Source organism: Parasteatoda tepidariorum, chromosome 5 (assembly GCF_043381705.1).
Source record: "Parasteatoda tepidariorum isolate YZ-2023 chromosome 5, CAS_Ptep_4.0, whole genome shotgun sequence".
Classification (NCBI taxonomy): domain Eukaryota; kingdom Metazoa; phylum Arthropoda; class Arachnida; order Araneae; family Theridiidae; genus Parasteatoda; species Parasteatoda tepidariorum.
The window spans coordinates 16230832-16252525 of record NC_092208.1 but is presented as its reverse complement, the minus strand read 5'-3'; the positions used below and the strand labels follow the sequence as shown (position 1 = coordinate 16252525).

Sequence of the window (21694 nt, the reverse complement as noted above, 5' to 3'; positions counted from 1 at the left end):
TAGATTCTTTTTTTTAACCTTAACTGTTTTAAGCTTAAGAAAACCATCAATTTAAATTCAGGTCAATTTAATCCCTGTACATAGGATGTGATCTTAATATTTCTAAGAAAATTTACTTAGGTTATGTTTATTTACTTATAGCTTCAGAAGTTGCTTAATATTACTAACTATGAATATTAAAATTATTGTTATTAATTTTTCAGCTTTGTTGCAGGTTGATAGATTTTTCCAAGTTTCGGCTATAACGTGTAACATTCTCTGACAATAGCGATTTTTCTTTATTTTATTTATTAATTTGTTCATCTTATTCCATTCTAAATGAATTCGAGGATTATCTGACTCAGTGGGAACCCTGTTTGTATTAGAGCAACGAAAATAAATGTAAGCTGGTATATTAATTTTCCAAAACGATAGCAGCTGTCCTAATCGGAACACAGCGATTATGTAATTTAAAATTTCGACTTCGAAGAAAATTATTCGAATTTTCTCACCTTAGCAATTATTTTTGTATTAAAGCTTAACCACCATGTAGTTTATTGTTCCTACACACACTTACTTTTAACTGTTATTGATTTTAGAAGCTAAGAATGCATTAATCCCTCGAAACAGACAAAAGATATAAAGCAAATTTATCAACAACTTATAATTTGATCAGAGGACAGCATTGCTTCATCAGGGCAACAGCGATCAGTACTACAGTTTTCCTATTTCAAAACGACAATTGTCAATAAAAATTCTTTCTTTACAAATCATTCTCTACACATTTACGAAGATATGCGAACAGTTCTAAGCCAAGTTGGTAAAAATATTGATTTGAAAAAGAAAAAAAAATGAACAAATAAATTGATTTTTAAAGAAATAAAATTCATTTTTAAAAAAAATGAACAATTTTTTTAAAAAAAATCGTGAGTTCTTTAAAAAAAGGTTGAATTTAAAAAAAAATTAATCAGATTTTTTTTTACTCATTTCATTCAAAGCTCTAATAAAATAGATTGATGCTATTTTTTTTCCTACTTTAAGTTATGTGATTTTAAGTATTTGGTGTAGTGGAGCAATTTGGATTTCCATTTGAAATAGATATTAGGGCACTCTTCCACTTGTAATACATTTTAGTGCACTATATTAAATAAAAGGGAGTGCATATTCGAAGGAGCAGTACATGCAGTTTTTAAATGAGGATGAAAAGAAATCATAAGAACGAATATTTACAGAAGTGTAGATGTTTTTGGTGCTAACAATTGTTGCAAGAATCATGATTAAACGCAAAAAAGTTTTTTTTTAAAAATTACACTATGAAATCCTTATTTCAAAATATGTAAATATCCAAAAATGCATATTTCTGTAATAAATGAAATTTAAATTTGAATTCAATCTGCCAAGTTTTATTCGAGTTGGGAGCTCGAACAACTTGAAAATTGCGGCTACCAGATATGGGCTTATGAAATTATCTAAACGTGGACTAAGACAGTCTGTCCAAAAATTCGAAATTTAAATTCTTAAGGTAGATTCCATGATCATAAAACTTTGGATACAACATTTTAACTTTAATAAGGCACTGCAGATGAGACGAGTTTGCAAAATAGTTTCCACATATACTTTCTTACTACTTTCAAATTGAACAAATATACAAAAACCCGTTAGGTTCAGTTATCGAATATTACAAAAATGTATAATTATTAAGAGTAAAATTAAGAAGTATTAAATCCGTAAACATATTTCAATAATATAACCTTTGTCTTCAGAAGCTTTGGTTTTTTATATTTTTGCGACTTTATTTGGCATTTAAATTCTTGGTCCATAAGATCTCGAGCTAGAAGCACAAAAAATGAGCTGAAAGGTTATATTATATTATAGTTGAATATATGCAAAATATTTGATGTACATACACCGAAAACATTGCAGTAGTTGAAGGGGGTGTATTATCATAGACGGGGGCAACCTTTCCGAAATATAAATAAATAGAAAGAAATTATTTTCTAAAATTCTTAAATGGCTTGGAAAAGATAATAAATAAATAAAATGAACAATTTGCATTTGACAATTATATTCAAATGTCAGAAGACTTAAAAGATGTCACAATCATAATATGATTATTAATGCATCAAAGATATTTCTAAACGACCTTGGCAAAAAGGGTGACAACGCCCCCTACTGATTCATAAACAAGTAGCAGTGACTGTGGCCCATTGCTATTTCAAACTTTCGCAAACGCCACTAGATATCGGCGAGAAAAAGCCTGTTAACACCGAGAAAACAATTCCAGACAAGTTAGCAACATTCCAGAACTCTCAGAAATCAGAATTCGAAACAAAAGATGAAGGCTGAAGGGACGTTTCCACGCAATGTTCCACCATGCATGAAGGACGAACTTACAGCTGATTGCCTCACCGAAAACATTCCATTTTCATTTACTGCTTTTTTTCTTTCTTTTTTTTCTTCCATCATCATTTGAATCTCGCCAAAGCGTCAACTTCTTCTCTAGGGATATCCCACCTGAGCGAATCTACCTGTTGAGCCAGGAATTCTCTCATCGGGGGGAAGAGACCTCAGTATTTTTTGGCACACACCCGGAAATATGGCAACAAAAGTGGAGCACTGCCAAAGTTCATTACAGAACGTTGGATAGAGATGGATTGCAGAGAGAGAAATTAGAACGTTAGTAGTGCGAAACCATTAAATCATCTGTGATTGAACATTCATTTTAATCCAATGCGAATTTAATGCACTGATGATTAACGCAATGCAAACAATTGATTACTTCGACTTAAGAAATTAGAGTGATGGAGAACCTATTATCTAATGTAAAACCAAGCATTAATTATAAAATAAATTACTACAATTAACTGTTGAATTAACGTCTGTGTTGAGTACTAAACTTAGTAACACTTCATGATTGTTAAATATTTACTACGCGAGTACATTTTTGGACCTTTTCTTTTGACAGCAATATAAAGTATATTGCAAATACCCACAATCAATGCTTACATTAGATTTTGCCTTTTATGAATGTAATCCCCTGCCTGCAATTTACTAGAGATATCTCTTCGTTAAGGAATTTATTGTCTTACGTAAACATTGTGCATGCTCCCTTCCAACTTGAAAGCAAGTCGAAACACCCTTGTTCCCCTTCCTAACATAAGTTCCAATATTGCTTACATAATATCTGAATGATTCCATTTCTCAAACAATTATAAATTTTTTAGTTCTTAACCTTACAGAACCTAAATCAAACGAATTTGGGTAATAAAAAGTTTTGTAAAAAAAAAGTAAATAAATAAAAATACTTACATTTACTTATTATTAAAGACAAAAATTATGGAGAAGGAGACATTATTTTATTTCGGATAAGGACAATTTTTTGACATATTTAAATGTTAAAAGTTTCATAATAAATGCCAAATGTTAAAAAGTCAAAATTTTAAATTTGAATAAAACGAGTTGTTTTGAGGCTCGATGGGTCTAGGAGTATAATTCTCGCTTCGGATACAAGAGCTCCGGGTTCAAATCCCGACTGAGACTTATGCTTATAATTTTGAAAATCCGATACCTTCGAGCGTTTATTACAAAATTTGACATTTGAGGGACAACGGAGAGCAATACTTTTAAATCTTCAATGCTTGCTAAATTAGCATTTTTTAAAAAAAAAATCCTTCTTTTCAACAAAAAACAGGAAAAATCCCATACGTTGACCTAATTTTCAGGAATCTCGACCAGCATCTAGTGTCAACTGCTCCGCCTCATATCAGATTAATGACCCATTAATTTAATACATCTCTCATCTTCTTTCAGCGAAAATCTCTGGTTTCCCCAAAACCATCTCAGGAAAAAAAAATAGACTACGCAACCTCTTCATAATTGTCGCCTACGAAAGCAACATGACATTTTAAAAATAAAAATACTGTTTCATAAATTGAAGATGCACATGACATAACCATGATGGTAGAAAGAAAAAGAAAAGTTTTCTCTGGAAAAGGGTGTCTGGCGACACTGATCAACAAGTACCCATTCAGAGCAAAAGAAAAAAATAATGCACATCAGTGACTGAATGAATATCTTGAATGTTTCAAGGTTATTACACCCTGTACAGCACATTATATCATTCCTTCTTTCTTATTCACATCCTCAATAAATCAAAGTGCATCGTATAGCCTTCACTTCTCTACTTATTTAATATACAGAAATATTTCACTGGGTTTATTCAAAAAATAATAATCCTCAAGAAGGTAGCATGAAGGAGGGATCCTAATTAAACAAAATAATAATCAAATCTTTATTAATATTTTTGTTTTATTTTCCTTTATTTATTTATTTAGATACAGTAGAGTCCCGATTATCCGAGCCCCGGTTATCCGAGTTTCAGCTTTAAGCGAGCTATCAAATATTTCAAGGATTTTTTTTTGTTCTAGTTTATTCTGAAAAAAACCGCTGAAAAATAAATCTGAATTTTATCTCCCAAACACTCAGAAAAACAAAATCCAACAACTTGCTCTGATGAAACTATCGTTAATATCGTCAATAATGATAATGAATCTAGGGAAGATGATGAAGACAGTGATTATTAAAATCAACATATAAAAATCTCTCATGCAGATGGACTAAAAGCTATGGAATGTACTATTGAATATATAGAACAACAAAGAGAGGCGACACCAGCTATCCTGTTATACCTAAAAAAGGCGAAACATTACTACAGAAAAGCGCCAAAGTTACGTAGAACGAAAAACGATTAAGGACTTTAAGTAAAAACAATTTAATTCTCGTAAAGTATGCTTTTTAAATGTTTTTAAGTAAGCTTTTTAATTATAATATGAATTGTATGAGGTATACTCGTATACATTTTGTATTTCTTAAATATATTACATTTATACCTTCTCTTTTTCTTTCCGTTTTTATACTCTTCGCTTTAACCGAGTTTTTCAGTTATTCGAGTTTGTTGCGGTCCCCATTAAGTCGGATAATCGGGACTCTACTGTATTTGCTATAAGCAGGGTTAAGATTTCGCCCAAAAGAAACCAGTTTATTCCAGGAAGAAATTTGGGAAATACCAGAATAAGAAACGGGAAAAAAAATTCTTTTTTCCCGTTTCTTATTCCTGTAAGAATAACTACCCTTTCTGTAAGAATAACTTCTTCTGCAAGAATAACTACCCTTTCTAGTTGTTTAAATTGATCAATACAGTTTTTTAACAATAAGAATGACAAAAATAGTTCAATAGAATTAATATAGTACAGGGACATACACTGGTGGACAAAATTAAGAGATGGAAAGCATTTTCGCACATTCATTTGCACATGCAAGATACCCGCACACCCCTCCATGTGTTTGACAATGGTTCCGTGAATGCCCAGAGGTACAGGCAGGAGGTCCTAGAGCCCTATGTGCGTCTTTTCAGGGGCGCTGTTGGCCATGAGTTCATTTTTATGGACGACAATGAGCGACCACATAGAGCTTTCATGGTTGATGAGTATTCGGAAAGTGAGGATATTCAACGAATGGATTGGCCAGCCAAATCACCTGACCTGAATCCTATTGAACATGCTTGGGATGCTCTTGGGAGAGCTATTGCGATGCGCCATCCTCCCCCCAGAACCATCCTGGAGTTAAAAATTGCTCTGGTGGAAGAATGGGAGGGTCTTCCACAAGTCCTCCTTAACTCCCGTATTAACAGCACGCATACTCGTTGTGCATGCTGTCTCTCTGCCAGGGGTGACCATACACCATACTAGAGGCAACACACACTGTACAAGACTCACTTTCATTGTCATCTTTTATCCTTAAGTTCAGACTACATTGGATTTATTGGCAATTGGTCTTGCCAGTGAATGGCACTTTCATTTTTGTTTTGCATACTTTATTATCATGCAATAAGCTATATCCATACCAAATTTTAAAACATCTTCCATAAAAATATCGAAGACGTTTTCAGTTAAAATTAGTCCTCATTATTCTACTGAGCTATGAAATTTTAAACATTGTAATCAAAAACAAAAATAAAAAAATTTAACGAAGAAATGTGGGAAAAACCGAAATAAATAGAAGAATGCGTAATCTTTACAGTTGTTTAAAATGACCGATACAGTTATTTTAAATCGAAGAATCCCAAAAATGGTCCAATAAAAAATTTTATACAGTGAGGAGACATAGTTCCTAAACTTTAGCATGAGTCGATTGAAATATCGACATTTTTTAATTTAAATTTATTTCTCATTTTCGACTGAACTGTAAAATTTTAGACCTGTAAAGCAAATATTTATAGATTAATAACAATTTTTATAAATAGTCTCATACTACAATATAATCCTTACGTTAAAAGTTTGAATTTAGTTTCTCTTAACTAAAATTTTGCAATCTTAGCTGCCTGTAAAACATTCGGACATTTTTTTTTTTCAAATTCCTTGTTATTTTATGCATATAATAATAATAAGATGTAAATAAGGGATATTATGGTTTTTTGAATCTAGCAAAACTTGGATAGTTAAAAAAACTTATGGTAATTTCTCAATATGTCTATTATTTTTTAAAGAATTTTTAGTCACTTTATTTTAATTGATTCATCCAGCATTGTGCAGCTAAACAAAACAGTTATACAGCAGAAGTTTCATGGAAAAAAACATTCAGGACTGGAAGAATTAACATAGTAAAATTAAGATTAAAAATTTAACTGTTTTAAAAATATATAATTATTTTTGTTGTTGTCTTAACCCTGTAAGGCATAAAATTATTTAATTGGATAAAATTGTACCGGACCTCATACTAAAAAAAATCTTTAAAAAAAGGTACTACGTCATTTAAGTTCACATAAATATTACCAAAAAAAAATAAATAAATAAATAAACATTCATTAAGAAAATAAACAAAAAAATTGTGTTAAGTCAGGTGCTACTCCCATATCTGACTTTTAATGGTCATCTATACTAAGTTTCGAATATTATAAAAGAACTTCCGAAAATTGACACACGGGTAGTTAAGCAAACTTTCGCCTACAAATAAAGGTGAATATTAAGCAGTAATTTCTAGTAAAATAGTAGTGTCAAGTAGTAGTACTACTTTAATAAAGTCTAGTACCAGTAGTCTAGTAAAAGTTCTTCCAAAGTAGTAGATGTGGTAAGTTAAAATCCGAAGTGAAACTTTTAGAAATACGAACTGAAACTTTAATTTTAGCGCACGCGCGCATCCATTGGATAACCTCCCCAAATACTTCTATATTTAATTGGCTTTACGTACGAGATCTGGATGGAAGATGTAATGTTTGTCTGCTTGTTAATTGTATACCATTGTTGATGCTGTTTTGCTGAATAAAATATGTTATTAAATAGTGCTGGTATTATCCTGGAACTTCTAAACAGTGACAGTAGAAGAAAATTTCCCCCACATATAAGAGAGGCATGGGATATTATAATGATAAGCCACACTTTCTTCTCCAACAAATGTGACATTTTTAAATGAAACTGCTCTCTTAGTATTGTTTCCTAACACTTTACACATTCCCGGAGTTCCTACAGAAACATCCTATTTCATGGAAACCGTGATATTTTCACCAATCACGTTCTTCTGCACAGTTTGAAAATGTGGCTTATCATTATAGTGTCCTGAGCCCTTCCATATGTATAGGGTGACATCATCATAGAGTGAATGACTTCCCCACAACAAAGAACCCACCAGCTCAACTAAAGAGCTTGTAAAAAATAAATAACTAATCGTTTTTAAGAAAGAGAGAAAATACGTGTATAATTTGTCAACAAATTGAGAGGTTTCTCTGAAACGAGCCACAGGTTTGTTGACGCAGGCCGCTGAACTCCTTTATGTAAGAAACCGCGATGGGGGGACGACAACAATCCGTCAAAGGCTGGGAAAGCACGCTAAAAGTGGGTGTTGGCGAGAGAAAAAAAAAATCGGTACAGTTTGAGTAGGAACAGAGCCTAAGTTTTTTTTTCTTCCCTCCCTCCCGACAATTTAGTCATCAAGTTATGAAATGAAGAAGAGAAGAAAAAAAAAGTAGCAAGGACGAGAGAGAATAAACAACAGCACATGGAAAACATTACAACCGACTATCAGCTATGTGATTAATTCAGGGCGATAACAGAAAGTCTTTCCCTAAAAAATTTCGAAGAAATTTTCAGCAACTCTGATTAACAACAAAATCAGCCGCTTTTATGTATATTTTTCAATTGAAAAAAATAAATTTCATTCGCGATTACCTTTTTTTGACCTCTGATATCAAAACACTAATCGAGCGATGATCAAATATTGATTGTCACCGAATAAGATATCGATAAGCCTATTTCGGTATCAAACAGTGACTGGTAATCACTTAACTAGACTTTCAAAATATTATTAGAGTAATTGACACTTGAAGCACGTCAAGGGAATTCGCATCTTTTAGCCAGAACAGTGCGGTCATGGCACTTGACTAGAAGCTCTCAGACGTTTAGCTGAAAAATTAGAACTTGAACTTTAAGTTTAGAAGAGCTGCAAACCACACACTGGTAACAACGATATTGTAAAAATTTGATGAATATCGTACAACCGAAATAATTTAGAATGGTGATTAACTATGATACATAATGCCTGAGCTGCGGAGGCTCAGAAAATAGAGCGCTTGCCTCCCAATGAGGTGATCCAGGATCGAATCCCAGCAATGACTGCATCCGGCTCGTACAAACCACAGTTCTGACGTAAAATATTCTCAATGCTAAACGGATCATAGAAGGCTCGTTTCTTACCCCCTTGCCATCGGGCTAACGTTGATAGGTTTTCTTCTTCGTGTAAAGCAAATTGGGAATTAGTTTTATCAAAAAGTCCCCAATTCTCCCCCCAAGTTTCTCCCAATGCTCGATTCAGGAGTTCCCTTGTTTTCTGGGTTCAAAATTACAAGGTTACGGAGTTGAACTTTGATAATCATAACTCAGAATTGGGTTGGCTGAGTTAATAATATTTCTCCATATTAATAATAATTTCTAAAACTCAATAGATGGCGCTCTGAGCAGTAATGTAAAATCATTAGTTTTCTAATCAGTTTCCTCCATGACACTGTACCATTATCATCATCCTTTTGTTATTAAATATATATTATGTTAAAAGGCGTTTGTTATGATTGAAACCCCGAGATCTGAGATCATTTCACCGTATTTAATAGGCTGCTCAACGCCGGTAAAAATAAGATAGATATGCCTGAGCACGGTGGTTCAGGGGGAGCGAGAGCGCTTCCCAGGTTCTTAGAATATTGTTCGATTCGAATTTTGCTTTGGGTTCAAACCAACCACCGTGCTGATTTAAAACATCTTCAGAAGTAGACGGATCATATATTAAAATCTTCTTGGCCGTCGGACTAACGGTGGGAGGTCTTATGATTTTTCTAGCCATGTAACACAAATGCTAGGGGGGTTAACGCGAAAACTGCACATTTCCATCAAAAAGTCCTTGAAGTAGGCTTATTTGTCCCAATGTCTTTTGGATTCGGATTTGGTTCAAAATCACACAACCAAGGATTTGAACATTAATGGTAGTAAATCCAAGGTCGGATGATAAAAATAGTTATGTCATAATTTGGCGAAAGTCCCTCAAAATGGTAAGTGCCTATTTGTTACACCGAAAAAAACTCAATGATCCTTTAATAATATCGATTAAGAGTCTACATTTGCTTACAGTGAAATACGAGAATAGCATTTTGTTATTGCATATTCTCAAATCAATAATAAAACAAATAAAGAAGCAGAAATATCATATCCGAATATAACTTTCAATAATCATAAATCATAGACATCATGGTAAACACACAACATTAAATCATACTTCTCGGTCAACCAATCACAAGCTCTATAAATAGTTTGATAGCCAGTGACATTGGATGAAAATTAATTTAGCGGAACATCTGAGCTAACAAAGTTGTCAGATTAAGAAACTAAGTAAACGTAATATAACCTTTTTTAATGCCATTTTATGCACGAAGTATCATTGCATTTTCAAGAAAATTTATGATCTAAGACTATTGAGTAACAAATCAATGATGGCATGATCATTTCGACTGATAAGGTGACTGACCATCTAATTTTTGAATAAAAAGTAATTGGAAAATACGAAAAAGAGCAAAATTATCGTTACATCAAAACATCGGATTTTAGAACAAATTATGGCAGGGCTGTTTTGAGTCGAAAATATTTGCTAGACTACGCCTTTGGTTTTAAAGAAGAAAAAAAAAATTTTTTTTGGCGGGAAATCGATTAGATAAATATTTATAATTATGTGAATATCTAATATTACTTGAATAAATGTTAAAACAATTATTTAAATAATAAATTACCACAAACTTAATTTGTTAAATTTAAACGCCTTGAAGTTTATAATTTGAATTATTGATTTGATAGAATTATTACCTTTTGATTTATTAGTTCAGAAACCAAATTTGTTCAGCTAAAATGAAAATTAAATTAAAAAGATGATCAAATTAATTAAATGCTTCATTTGTAACAGTTTCCTTGTTTATGAATTGTTGAACACTAAATAATGTTGTTGTAATACGATGTTTATATACAATTATACGACTATGCAATATACAATTATACGATATATTAATATCCAGTTATCTTTCTTATAGTTCTTACAAATATATTTTTCAAATTACTGACTTCAACTGGGAAAATTTTCAACAAGTATAAATTGGATTCGAGTATAAATTGAATTTCAACAATTATAGACATAGATTTCAGTATTCTGGGAGTAAGTACAGTGATTTTACATGGTTTGATAATAAAAGCGATATTCAAAAGAGAATATGTGTGTTCGGAAACAAGCTAAACAAATTCTTATCTAAACGTAAGCACCTTGGTAAAGCAGGGAAACCACGGACAATGATTTGATTTTAAATTACAGGATAAAGTTGTTAGATTATTATTATTAAAAAAAAAAAATTTTAAAAAGTGACACGACTGTCCGAACCTGAAGGCGAATTTTTCAGAAAATTCTATTGAATTGTTGTAATTTAATCGAAATAATTAACTACAGTAACCCGGGTTCATACTATGTTCAGAAAGAAAAAAAAATTCTGTATTTACATTGCAGAAATATCTGCATTATATAGTCCTCATTATATAAATCCCCCCTTTGAAAATTGCTCTAGTTAAGGACATTGAATATATCTAATGAAAATAATTCATCACTGCATTTTAAAGTTTTTAAACCTATGTGTATATCTAGATGTGTCCACACTTTTCGGACAACCTGTACAACTAATGTTTCTTTTTTATTTGTGCTTTTTTTACGATGTTAAGTTTTATTTTTCAAATGTATTTCAATAGTTAGTCATATTTTTATAAAAATATGTTACATTTTAGGTTCTTCATGCAGGTTTACATACAATCCTCAAACATTACATTAAGCAGCAAAAAAAAAAAAAATGNAAAAAAAAAAAAAAAAAAAAAAAAATTTATAGAAGGAGTAAGAATTTGTGTTTTCAGACCCCAGCTAAGGGGAGAAAAAAAAGACATTGTCTTATTCCATAAGACCTTATTTAATAATGAAATTTGCATTTGCTTTATGACAGAAAATTGTTGCTACAAAAAAAATTTCGCTACTTCGTGTTTTGGTGTATTTGGGCATGCCTCTTCAAACAGTTCCTTAAGTGCAAAAATTAAAAATTATTTAGAATATTTTTTTTTCATAAATCTAAATTATAAGTAATAATATATAAACTACAAATAAAGACTACGTTTTTTTTCTCTTTTTTTTCATTTTAGTTTTCAGCATATTATTTAGTATTTTAATAATTGGTCGGCTTAAAAATCTACTAAAAAAAACAAACTTGGCATGCCAGCTAAAAGTTGTCACCAGACACCGTTCATTAACTTTAGAATATAAAAACAAAGAAAAAGAAGGGGGAAAAAAACTTGAGGATGAAAGTAACAGCTGAAGAACATTGGCCGGCGGACCCGGATCTGCGGACAAAGCTCTATGTAGAACGAGGGCCAGTGACTAGACAGCCCAAAACAGCTTCTTCATTCGGCGAAGGAAGAAAAAAAATAGGTTATCTTTCTTTCTAACTGCATACTCATTTCAAACTATTGAAAATGGAGAAAAAAAAATTTGAAGTTATTATTTATTCATAAAAAAAAAAAAGATAAGATAGTGTAGATCAGAATATCGATAGACTTTGGTTACGTATGATTAAGCCATTTAATAAGGAGAAAAAACGCTTTTCTAAAAAAGTGTTCAGGATCAATTCTAAGAAAGCAAATAGTTTTTGAATATTTATTAAATTACGAACCATGCAAATAAAAATATGTTCGTAATTTTCATGTAACATAGTTAAGGGGTCACAGTACCTTTGCGAAAATTTTTTAAAATAAAGGTATAATCATTCATTTTGAGCATGCTTTACATGCTCATTTAAGTTATAATCAATAATTTATCTTCAAAAAGTAATTAAACTGTTTAATTTTTTTTAAATTTTAAAAAAAGTTGAAAAAATTCTAAATTTTTAAATCCCTAAGGCTTTTTTATTTTAACATATTTTCAAAAAAAGTTTTTTTCATAGTGCTTGCAATATTTATCTTAATAATTTTGTGCATTCATTTGTTGATTATTCAATTAGAAAATTTTTTATAGATTATTTTCTAAAAAAGTAGAAAAAAAGGCTAAAAATTCCTGTTAAGTATATATAAAAATTGTAAAAATTATTAAGTATTAAGTATATATAAAAATTGTAATTGTAAAAATTGTAATTGTAAAAATTGCCGTAAAAATTGTAATACCTCATAAAATGCTTATTCCATGCACAGTTTAATTAAGTGTATTATTCTCAAGATAAAAAAGTTTACTTCAAAGCTTTATCTTAAATAGAAAAAATTCCTTAGGGATTTAATTAAGATGAAGACACAAAATTATCATCTATGTGAGAAAGCACTTTAAAGTCAGACTGCTGAGCAAGTTTCTGTATTAGAGCAATTTAAAATCATTCATAACTTTTTTAAAAATGTAGATAGAGAGATGAATTTTTTTCTGTACATTTGAAATACTTTGAAGTTTTATTATAAGCAATAAAAAATTTTTTGGTATTTTTGTCATTTTTTGGGTACTGTGACCCCTTAAGGATATGGTTCTTTAACAGGATGCCACTATGGGTGAAATCGAAGTTGCTTTTTGAGGTACGAGCGTGCAGTCTTCAAGGCTGAGATATACAAAGCAGCATAACACGATAGCTTTCAAATATATATATATATATATAAAGTTGTTTTCTGAAAAGAGGCAGGATGTATGTGTTTGAATTTGGGATTGCCCCCATAAGCCTAGAGAGGCAGGAAATTTGCGCCCCAGTTTTTTAGTTCTTTAATGATAAAGTACCATAAATAAATTATATTTACCCTATAAGTGCTCAACACAAACTAAAGTGCCTGACGTAAGTATTTTTTTCAAAACACACGTTGAACAGACGACTTAATTCTGAGTTAACGATTATCAATGTTCAACTCATAGCCTTATAATTTTAAACCCAACCCAGAAGACAAGGGAACTCCTGGATCAATCGTTGGGACAAACTAGCCTTCATGGAAGACTTTGTGATGGAACTAACCTGCATTTGCGTTAAATGGAGAGGAAAACTACGAAAACATTTCACGGTAAGCTTGACGGCAAGAGGACTCTAACCCATGATCCATCCATCTACCACCGAGGATATTTTATGTCAGCACTGCGGTCGCTGGAACCCAGTTGCGGAATTCGTATCGATCAGCCACCACTGGGATTCGAACCAAGTTTATCGCGTTGGAAGGCGAGTGCTGTATCCTCTGGATGACGTAAGTATTGCTCATATACATATCCTCATTAGCAACAATAAAAAAGCCTCTCCCCGTTAAAATGTTATGTTCTTACATAATACTTCTCGGCGCGTGATTAATATAGGAACTACAATGTAGCAAAAATGTATTATAATACTATAGTTTATAACACAGCATTCAATGTTTTACTGTTCTTAATATTCAGACTATTCATTCATACTATTACATGCATACATACTATTCATACTATTACATGTATTCATACTACTTCAGAATATTCAGAATGTATATTTTAAAAAAATCAATTCTCCCTCTCTTCCTATTTCAATAAAACGAAAATGTCTATTTACGTTTTTTATTCCTCTTTATAACATTAGAATATTTAAGCAATTACGTCAGTTTTCAGCAAATAAATACAACTTAATTTCGTATATCGCATTAAATATGTTTGAAATACAATTTAAAAAAAAAAGTCAAGAGGAAGAGAAAATATAAAATTATCGATTGTATTTCAAGCTGCTCACCTACATTACCAACAAAAAGAAGATTTACAAAAAGAAGATTTTTTTTCCAGTTATAAGGAAAGAAGAGTTATTAGAACAAATAAATGAACATGCGTGAGGTGCAAAATAGCAATTCATATGACGAAAGAGACTTTTCATTGTTTGAGTGAACCATCTGTTTTCATAATCAAATCAATATTTAATACCAGTTAAGCTGCTGAATAAATATTCTACGGAAGACCTTGGCCTTCAACATTTCCATTATGTCCTTCCTAGGAACCTGCTGTTAGAATTTTTTTTCAGAGAATATTTTCCTCAATCACGGTAGTTTTTTTAATTCCCACAATGTAGGCCATTCATCAGTTGAATCTCAAAAAATGACATAGATTAATTATTCATTCCATTACTGCGTAAGAATGGAAAAGGGATTAAAGTTATTTTAAGTAACATATTCTGGTAGTTAATTAAAATTATGACTGTTCCTAAATAATAGATCCTAGTAACAGTTTGAAAATTAAGCTCATTATTGGTCCGAAAATAACTATATGTGTTTTATATCGTGATTCTTTGACCAATGAGAACGATCATTATTAAATTAACAATAACGATGGAATCGCCGACTGGGCTGTGTAGTGGTCAGGGAGCTGACCTCACATCAGAAAGGTCTCATTCTCTATACCAGGGATGGCGAACCAATGGCACGCGTGCCATTTATGGCACGTGACATGATATTTTGGGCACTCCACCGATCACAATTGTTGTTACACTATGAATTGTTATTACACAAATGTTATTACGCTATGAAGCATATGTAACAACTAAATTAAAATTCACAAAAAACAAACAAAATAATAAACAATTATTAATAAAAAAATTAAAAATTAATGCTAAAAAAAAATTAATAACCGTAAAAAACAAGCTAACAAGAAATAACTAGCAAAAAAAATCAACAGTCCTGCTTAAACTAACATCTTAGAACCTAATATAAGTTATTGGTCATCTAATCTGCAACAACAGAAGTCACATTGATGTTACTTTAAGTTGAATTACTTGTATAACTGAGACATTGCAAAATGTATTTTTTTTTCAATGTAAATAAAGAGTTTTGAGTTGATAGTAATTAGTATTATTCTTTTCCCAATAATCACGAAGTCAAAATTATTTGTCGGCACGTCTATGACCTCATTAAGCAATTTTTTAGAGAAAATGGCACGTTGGTGTATAAAGGTTCGCCACCCCTGCTCTATACTATCTGTCCTTACTGTGGGTGCAACTTAGGGCCACCTGATATGGTGCCCCTGAAAGAGTGGCCAACAAATCTGCCCTACTGATACCTGAATGACGAGAGTCAATCGGGTGGACATAGGGAAAAAATATTTCATGGAAAAACTTAGAAACAGTTGCTGATATTTGTCGAAATATAACAATGGATCAATCATTATTTTCCTATCAGAAAATGAAGAAAAAACAACTGCTGCTTGTAAGGAAATACTGACGAACAGGATTAGTAGCTATTTATAGTTAACGATGGTTATGACTTTATAACAAATGCCCGCCATAATTATAAAATAACAATGGTACAATTGCTACTAGTAACAGCGACGAACTGGAATAGTTGCTGACATTAATTATACAGTAACGAAGGACTGACTGCTTAACTAAAGAACTAGCACTCTGAAATCAAAAAATTAAAGTTTCAAAGACTGCTATAACTCAAAATAATAATTAATTTCTAAATTAAAGACGAAAGGTAGAGCTACTGCTATTAGTCACAAAATAATTATGAAAGAGCTAAGCTGCAAATAATCAGAACAAGCAGCAACAAACGTTGCCGTAGTTCGAAAATAACGACACACAGCTTAGAAACAGATAGTTCTGTTAGTTAGAAAACAGCGATTAGTTATAACGACTGATCAGTTTCAGAACAGTTGCTGTTAATCTCCAAAGAATAATAATGGAACCGATGGTTTAAACAAGAAAAGAAGGGGGAGCTCGGACTACTATAAATCAGAAAACAGCAATGAAACATTCCATTCTGCTGGAAATTTCTGCTGTTAATAAAAAAAAATTATGTAAAGTACTGTTCATGTTCGATGGCTAACACAGTAGCCCATCCCTAATTTAAAAAAAAAAACCTTTATTGAAAGCTTAAATTTTGTTTGTAAATAGGCGTATCTACAAAACACAGACAAGATTTAATTTATTGCTGTTAAATCAACCATAAATTGCACAATTGATCGGCTGACAATCTCTTAAGTTTTCAAGCAAAAAAAGTAAAGTATCTCGCAATTGATTAATTCCCAATTGAAAAATTCGCTATAGTAGAAATTTCGTCATATTTGATATTTTTGCAGCTATATTGATATTTTGCAGTAATTTAAGTAAATGTTACAAAACTTATTTATGAAAGTTCAAAAGATTAAAAATAAAGTATTAGAAAGGAGTGTTTGAAGCAGAAATTTTGCCCTTCACATATTTTGCGCCAAGACAGAAATAAATAATGCGAGTAATATCAATAACAAGCACACGCCAGAGGTAACTTTTAACATGACTTTTATCCCAACTGTCTTTATGAGAGGTAACTTTTAACAAAAATGACGAAATTATTAAACGTTTGAAAAATTTGTTACGGGGAAATAACCATTTCATTATGCAAATAATAATTTCTATGTCAATTGGAAAAGAAAAAAATTTTGTAGGGAGATATTTGAAATTTGTAGGAAAATTATTATACGATTTAAAAAAAGACGGGTACTGAGGCTAACAATTTTCAAGATTAATTTTGTTTTATACTGTTCTTCATTTCATACTCTTTATAAATAGAACTGCCAGGGGTTTATCCAGATATTTTGTGAAAAGTCCGGTTTTTGCGAAATTATGAAAAAAATTTCTCACATTCTTTCAACCAGGGTCCTGCTAATGTGAATTTGTGGAAATAGGGTTCGATTATTGCAAAAACCTCTCTCAAGGAGTTTTTAAATTGTAAATAGATACAAGATTATGCTCGGCACTGTAAAATTACAATTAAAAAAAAATTTAAACTTTCAAAACTAAACAGCAATTGCTTCTTCTAAATTAGAGATGCAACAGACAAATATTTGGTATTAAGCCTATACTGCTGAACGCAGAATATTCATTTCTGACGAATAATGGAATAATCGTCTGCCGAAGACAAAACTTAATTCGTTTACATTCATCTTTCTTGTTTTCTGCCCTGGGAAGGGTTTATTCGATTAACAAAACAATAATGAAGATAAACAAATTTGTGAAGGGTCCGATTAAAAGAAAAATCATTTTGTGAAGGCTCCGTTTTTAAGTTAAAATCTTTTGTGAAGGGTCCGTTTTTATGAAAAAATATTTTGCGAAGGGTCCGTCAACGGACCCAAATTTCTTCTAAACGGTTCCTTGACTGCTGTCTCAAACTTACGCAATTTTCTCCCTGTCTCTGTAACCATGATTTCAGAAAATCTTGCCTTTTCTTTACAGTACGCTTCAGTAAAAGTTGGAAAAGATGCCGCGGAGGAGGGTAGGGGGAGCAAGATTTATCAAAACCATGGTAACGGAGGGAGGGGGAAAGTGTGGAGAGTGAGTAAATCGCGTAACCTTGGGACGCCCATTCTATTTACAAAGAGTAAGATCTACAATGCAACCAAAGATTTACAATAATAAAAAAGGCATTTATTTTCATTTACAAATTTGTCTATAAAATATTCATTCAATTTTAACGTCCTTTATATTTGGCAAAATTTCTAAATCACAAACTTCGGAGAAGAAAGACACAATGCGAACACCTGTAGGTTTAGATTTCAAAAATATAATGAGAAAAAAACTTACGTAGTGTCCTCCGACCGGCAATGGCATGGGAGGTGAGAGTAAATAGTGACGAACTGTTCCATTCTCGTCCACTACTTGATGTACTACGTGTCCAGGAGGAACCTGCAGCTGTACAGGTAAGGGACCTGTACTGTTGTTTTGCACCATGCGCACTCCGGGCCCTAGAAATAAAAAGGAACACTGTTAATAAAAAACATCGATAACAAAATACAATATTTTTTTAATTGTAAACTTTCATTAAGATTTTCTTCTAATTCATTACCCTCAATAAGTTTTTCAATGACTCAAGCAAATAAAGTGTTATCCGACTTGCTACTTTTTCAGTGCTGTGGTTTATTTATTTCATTTTAGTTTTTGAATCTAGCGTTGAAATTACGTAGCTTTAACGTAATCTTAAAAGCAAAGAGGGGTCATTAAACTACGCCCCACCAACATCTCTATTCCAGACTGCATAGCAGACTTGACATGTATCAAGACTAGGTTCTTGGCAAGTTTTAAAATACAATTGATACACATTTTTTATTTTTAGATGAAACAAGACTGATGAAAATAATGAAACGGAACATTTTATTTGTAGTTAAAAATTTGCCATAAAAACTTACAATAAGGGACAGGATGGATATATAACCCACTGGCTACTTCAGATATAAAACTTGTGATTAGTTAAAAACTAAAACATGTTGGAATGAACTAATGGGCAACTGAATCAAAATGTCTCACAATAAATATAACAGTGAAAAATGAATAGTTTTTCTTAAATGCCTTTAAGCTGGTGGTCAAAGATGGTCTTCTTACCTAAATAATGTCTTTACAAATTAGGTCTTAACCCTTGGAGGGGTGGATGACGCCTCTAGGGGAAAAAAGTTTGGAGACCAATACCTTTAATTTCAGAAAATCCACGTTCTTATTCTTTTTCTTGTATAACAAATTATCTTTCGACTAATGGGTTTCTTAACTACATTCTGAAATATTTTAAAATCACGCAATTGTTTCCAGAAATTATTGAAGAAAACTAAAAGTAGCATAAAGGAAATGATAAGTTTCAACCGGATTATTTGGTGTAAAAACGTGCTTGTGTCCTACCTCGTAATAACAATTGTCGTCTGCATTATGAAATAGAATAATTAAGTTGATGAATCATTAAGATAGCATCTCGGTGCCTAAAAATCACATCATAAGATCAAAAATAAGTAAAAGTGTAAGCGTCTTTTTTTAAAAAAAAAATTATATTAATACAACAGTAAATAAAATTTTTATTGCAGACACAGTGACCAAGTTAAACCTTTATTTTATATTCCCACGGAATCAAACGCTGATATCTCACAAACCAAACTGTTCTAAATAAGAGAGCGAGAGAAAAAAGATATGTCGGACAGACATCCATCCATCTTTGACAAATGGAATTCGCGTGGGTTTTCTGACCTTGTCTGGAGAGAACGCCAAATGAAAAAAGGAAAAATCTTCTGAAGTAAAACATAAAGCTTCAATACAATATTCTTCTTTACTAACTTCAAAGAGGCACACACACTTATTACATAAATATATCCCCCCCCCCNCCAAAAAAAAAATATTAAACTTAGTAAGAAATGTTTTAAGTTAATTTGTTTTTCGAAGACTTTGTTGTTAGATGGAATAACGCTTTTTTTGCGAACATGATATTTTCATAACTACTGTGAGTTTGCTACAGTAACTCATTACTGTTAGGACAAATTTAGCCTATCTAAAACTAGCGCTATCAATGCTTAGTCTGCAAATGGCGCTAAACGTCAATATGGACAAAATTCACAGTTTTAAGAAAATAAAAAGCGTTTCTGGTATGATTTTTTAATATTTAAAAACCTATTCAAATGCTGCATTATCTGTGCTCATAAACATTTGCATAAACTGAGAACAAGCCAGTGATTTTGGTAATTTTCTTCTAGGTCGCCAAATTGGCGATTTATAAAAAAGTTCAATTACTTCAAAAATAATTAAAGTTATTCGTCCGTTCTAAAGCCCAGAAAATTCTTCACAGCAATATGATATATATAGTTTAAAATCATCGTTTTGCTCTCTCTTCAAGTGAAAGATATTTAAATTGTGGCATTTTCATTTTCCTTGGCGAAATAGCTTCGAAAAACAAAGTTAAAGAAAATTAATAAATTGCCCGCTGCAACCACGTCCAGTTTAGGAAAGCAGAACAAAGATTACATACGTAAACGAGAGTTTACATTTAGCTTATGCTCATTAAGAAGGGGATATAAGAAAATTAAATTTCGTTTATTGAAAAAAATCCATTAGAAAAAAATCAAGTGGGTAACTAATTTCTAAAATTTTCTGATAACATAAGAGAGACTCTAAAATTAGTGAAAAGTGCTTACGTAATATTTGAATCTAAATTGAAAAAAGGTAGTACTCATTAACAAATTTAAAAATGAAGTGCTACTATTAAACGTTATAATTTCCGAATTAAAGCACTAAAATCAAAGTTTCTCCCTTTGTCACCTGAACATGGCTTTCGGCTCATAGCATATTTATTGTAGACAAAGTGTATAAGTCGTATTTATTGTAGTCGAAGTGTTTGGCTAAGATCCGAATAAAATTTTTCAGCCTACTATGAAAATATTCCATAGTCACTTCTCACAAGAAATTTTCTTAAGATTAACAATTAGTAAAATAATGAGAAGTATAAAATCTACACAGCCCACTACAGACCAACGGAACCTTATCAGACGCCAAGGTCCGCCAACGATGTATGAGTAAGAAATCAACCCCACAAATTTAAATTAAATTTAAACAGCACGTGCTTAATTTATATTAGGCTTTTTCTTTCATTTTAACTTAAATGAATTAAAATAGTAATATTAAAATTTACAATTAAAAAAACGTATTTACTTTCAACACATCGAAAAATAAATTAAGAAATTTACGTAATGAATACAAAAGTTATAAAAAAAAATTTTACGTGAATGAAAATAATGTTTTTCAACAAATATTTCCTTATTTTTATAATGAGCATTTACTAATAAACAGATGTACTTTATAAATGAATGTGTACAAATTAAAAGAACAAATTCAACTAGAAGTGTTTTCCTTACAACACACCAAATAAACTAAATGCAAAGATTACAAGAAAGGACTACAATGGAAAAAATAATTGCTCAAAAAAGTGAAATCAGGGGTCTGTCTGTCCAGACATTTTGTGAAAGGCCCGTTTTTGTAAATTTGTGAAAAAATTACTCGTAATTTGTGAATATAATAAACGTTAAGTCACATTCTTTCAACCAGGGTCCTGTTTTTATGAATTTGTGCAAATAGGGTCTTGTTATTGCAAAAAACTTTTTTTCAAGGAGTTTTTAAATTGTAAATAGATACAAGATTATGCTCAACACTGTAAAACTACAAGAAAAAAAAATTACATTTTCAAAAATAAACAGCAATTGCTGCTTCTAAATGTTGTTGTTAATTTACGTCGCACTAGAGCTGCACAATGGGCTATTGGCGACGGTCTGGGAAACATCCCGGAGGATGATCCGAAGACATGCCATCACAATTTTGATCCTCTGCGGAGGGGATGGCACCTCCGCTTCGGTAGCCCGACGACCTGCG

The 21694-nt window shown here is 31.6% G+C and overlaps 1 protein-coding gene across 2 annotated transcripts in view; it reads right to left on the bottom strand.

Moving 5' to 3' along the window:
- LOC107456948 (fibronectin type-III domain-containing protein 3A) overlaps nucleotides 1-21694 on the bottom strand; it is a 108748-nt gene that overhangs the window by 37665 nt on the left and 49389 nt on the right. For both annotated transcript variants that reach the window (XM_043044810.2, XM_043044811.2), the window contains exon 2: nucleotides 18107-18267. In XM_043044810.2, the coding sequence (XP_042900744.1) occupies nucleotides 18107-18267 (161 nt within the window). The remainder of the gene's footprint in view (nucleotides 1-18106; nucleotides 18268-21694) is intronic.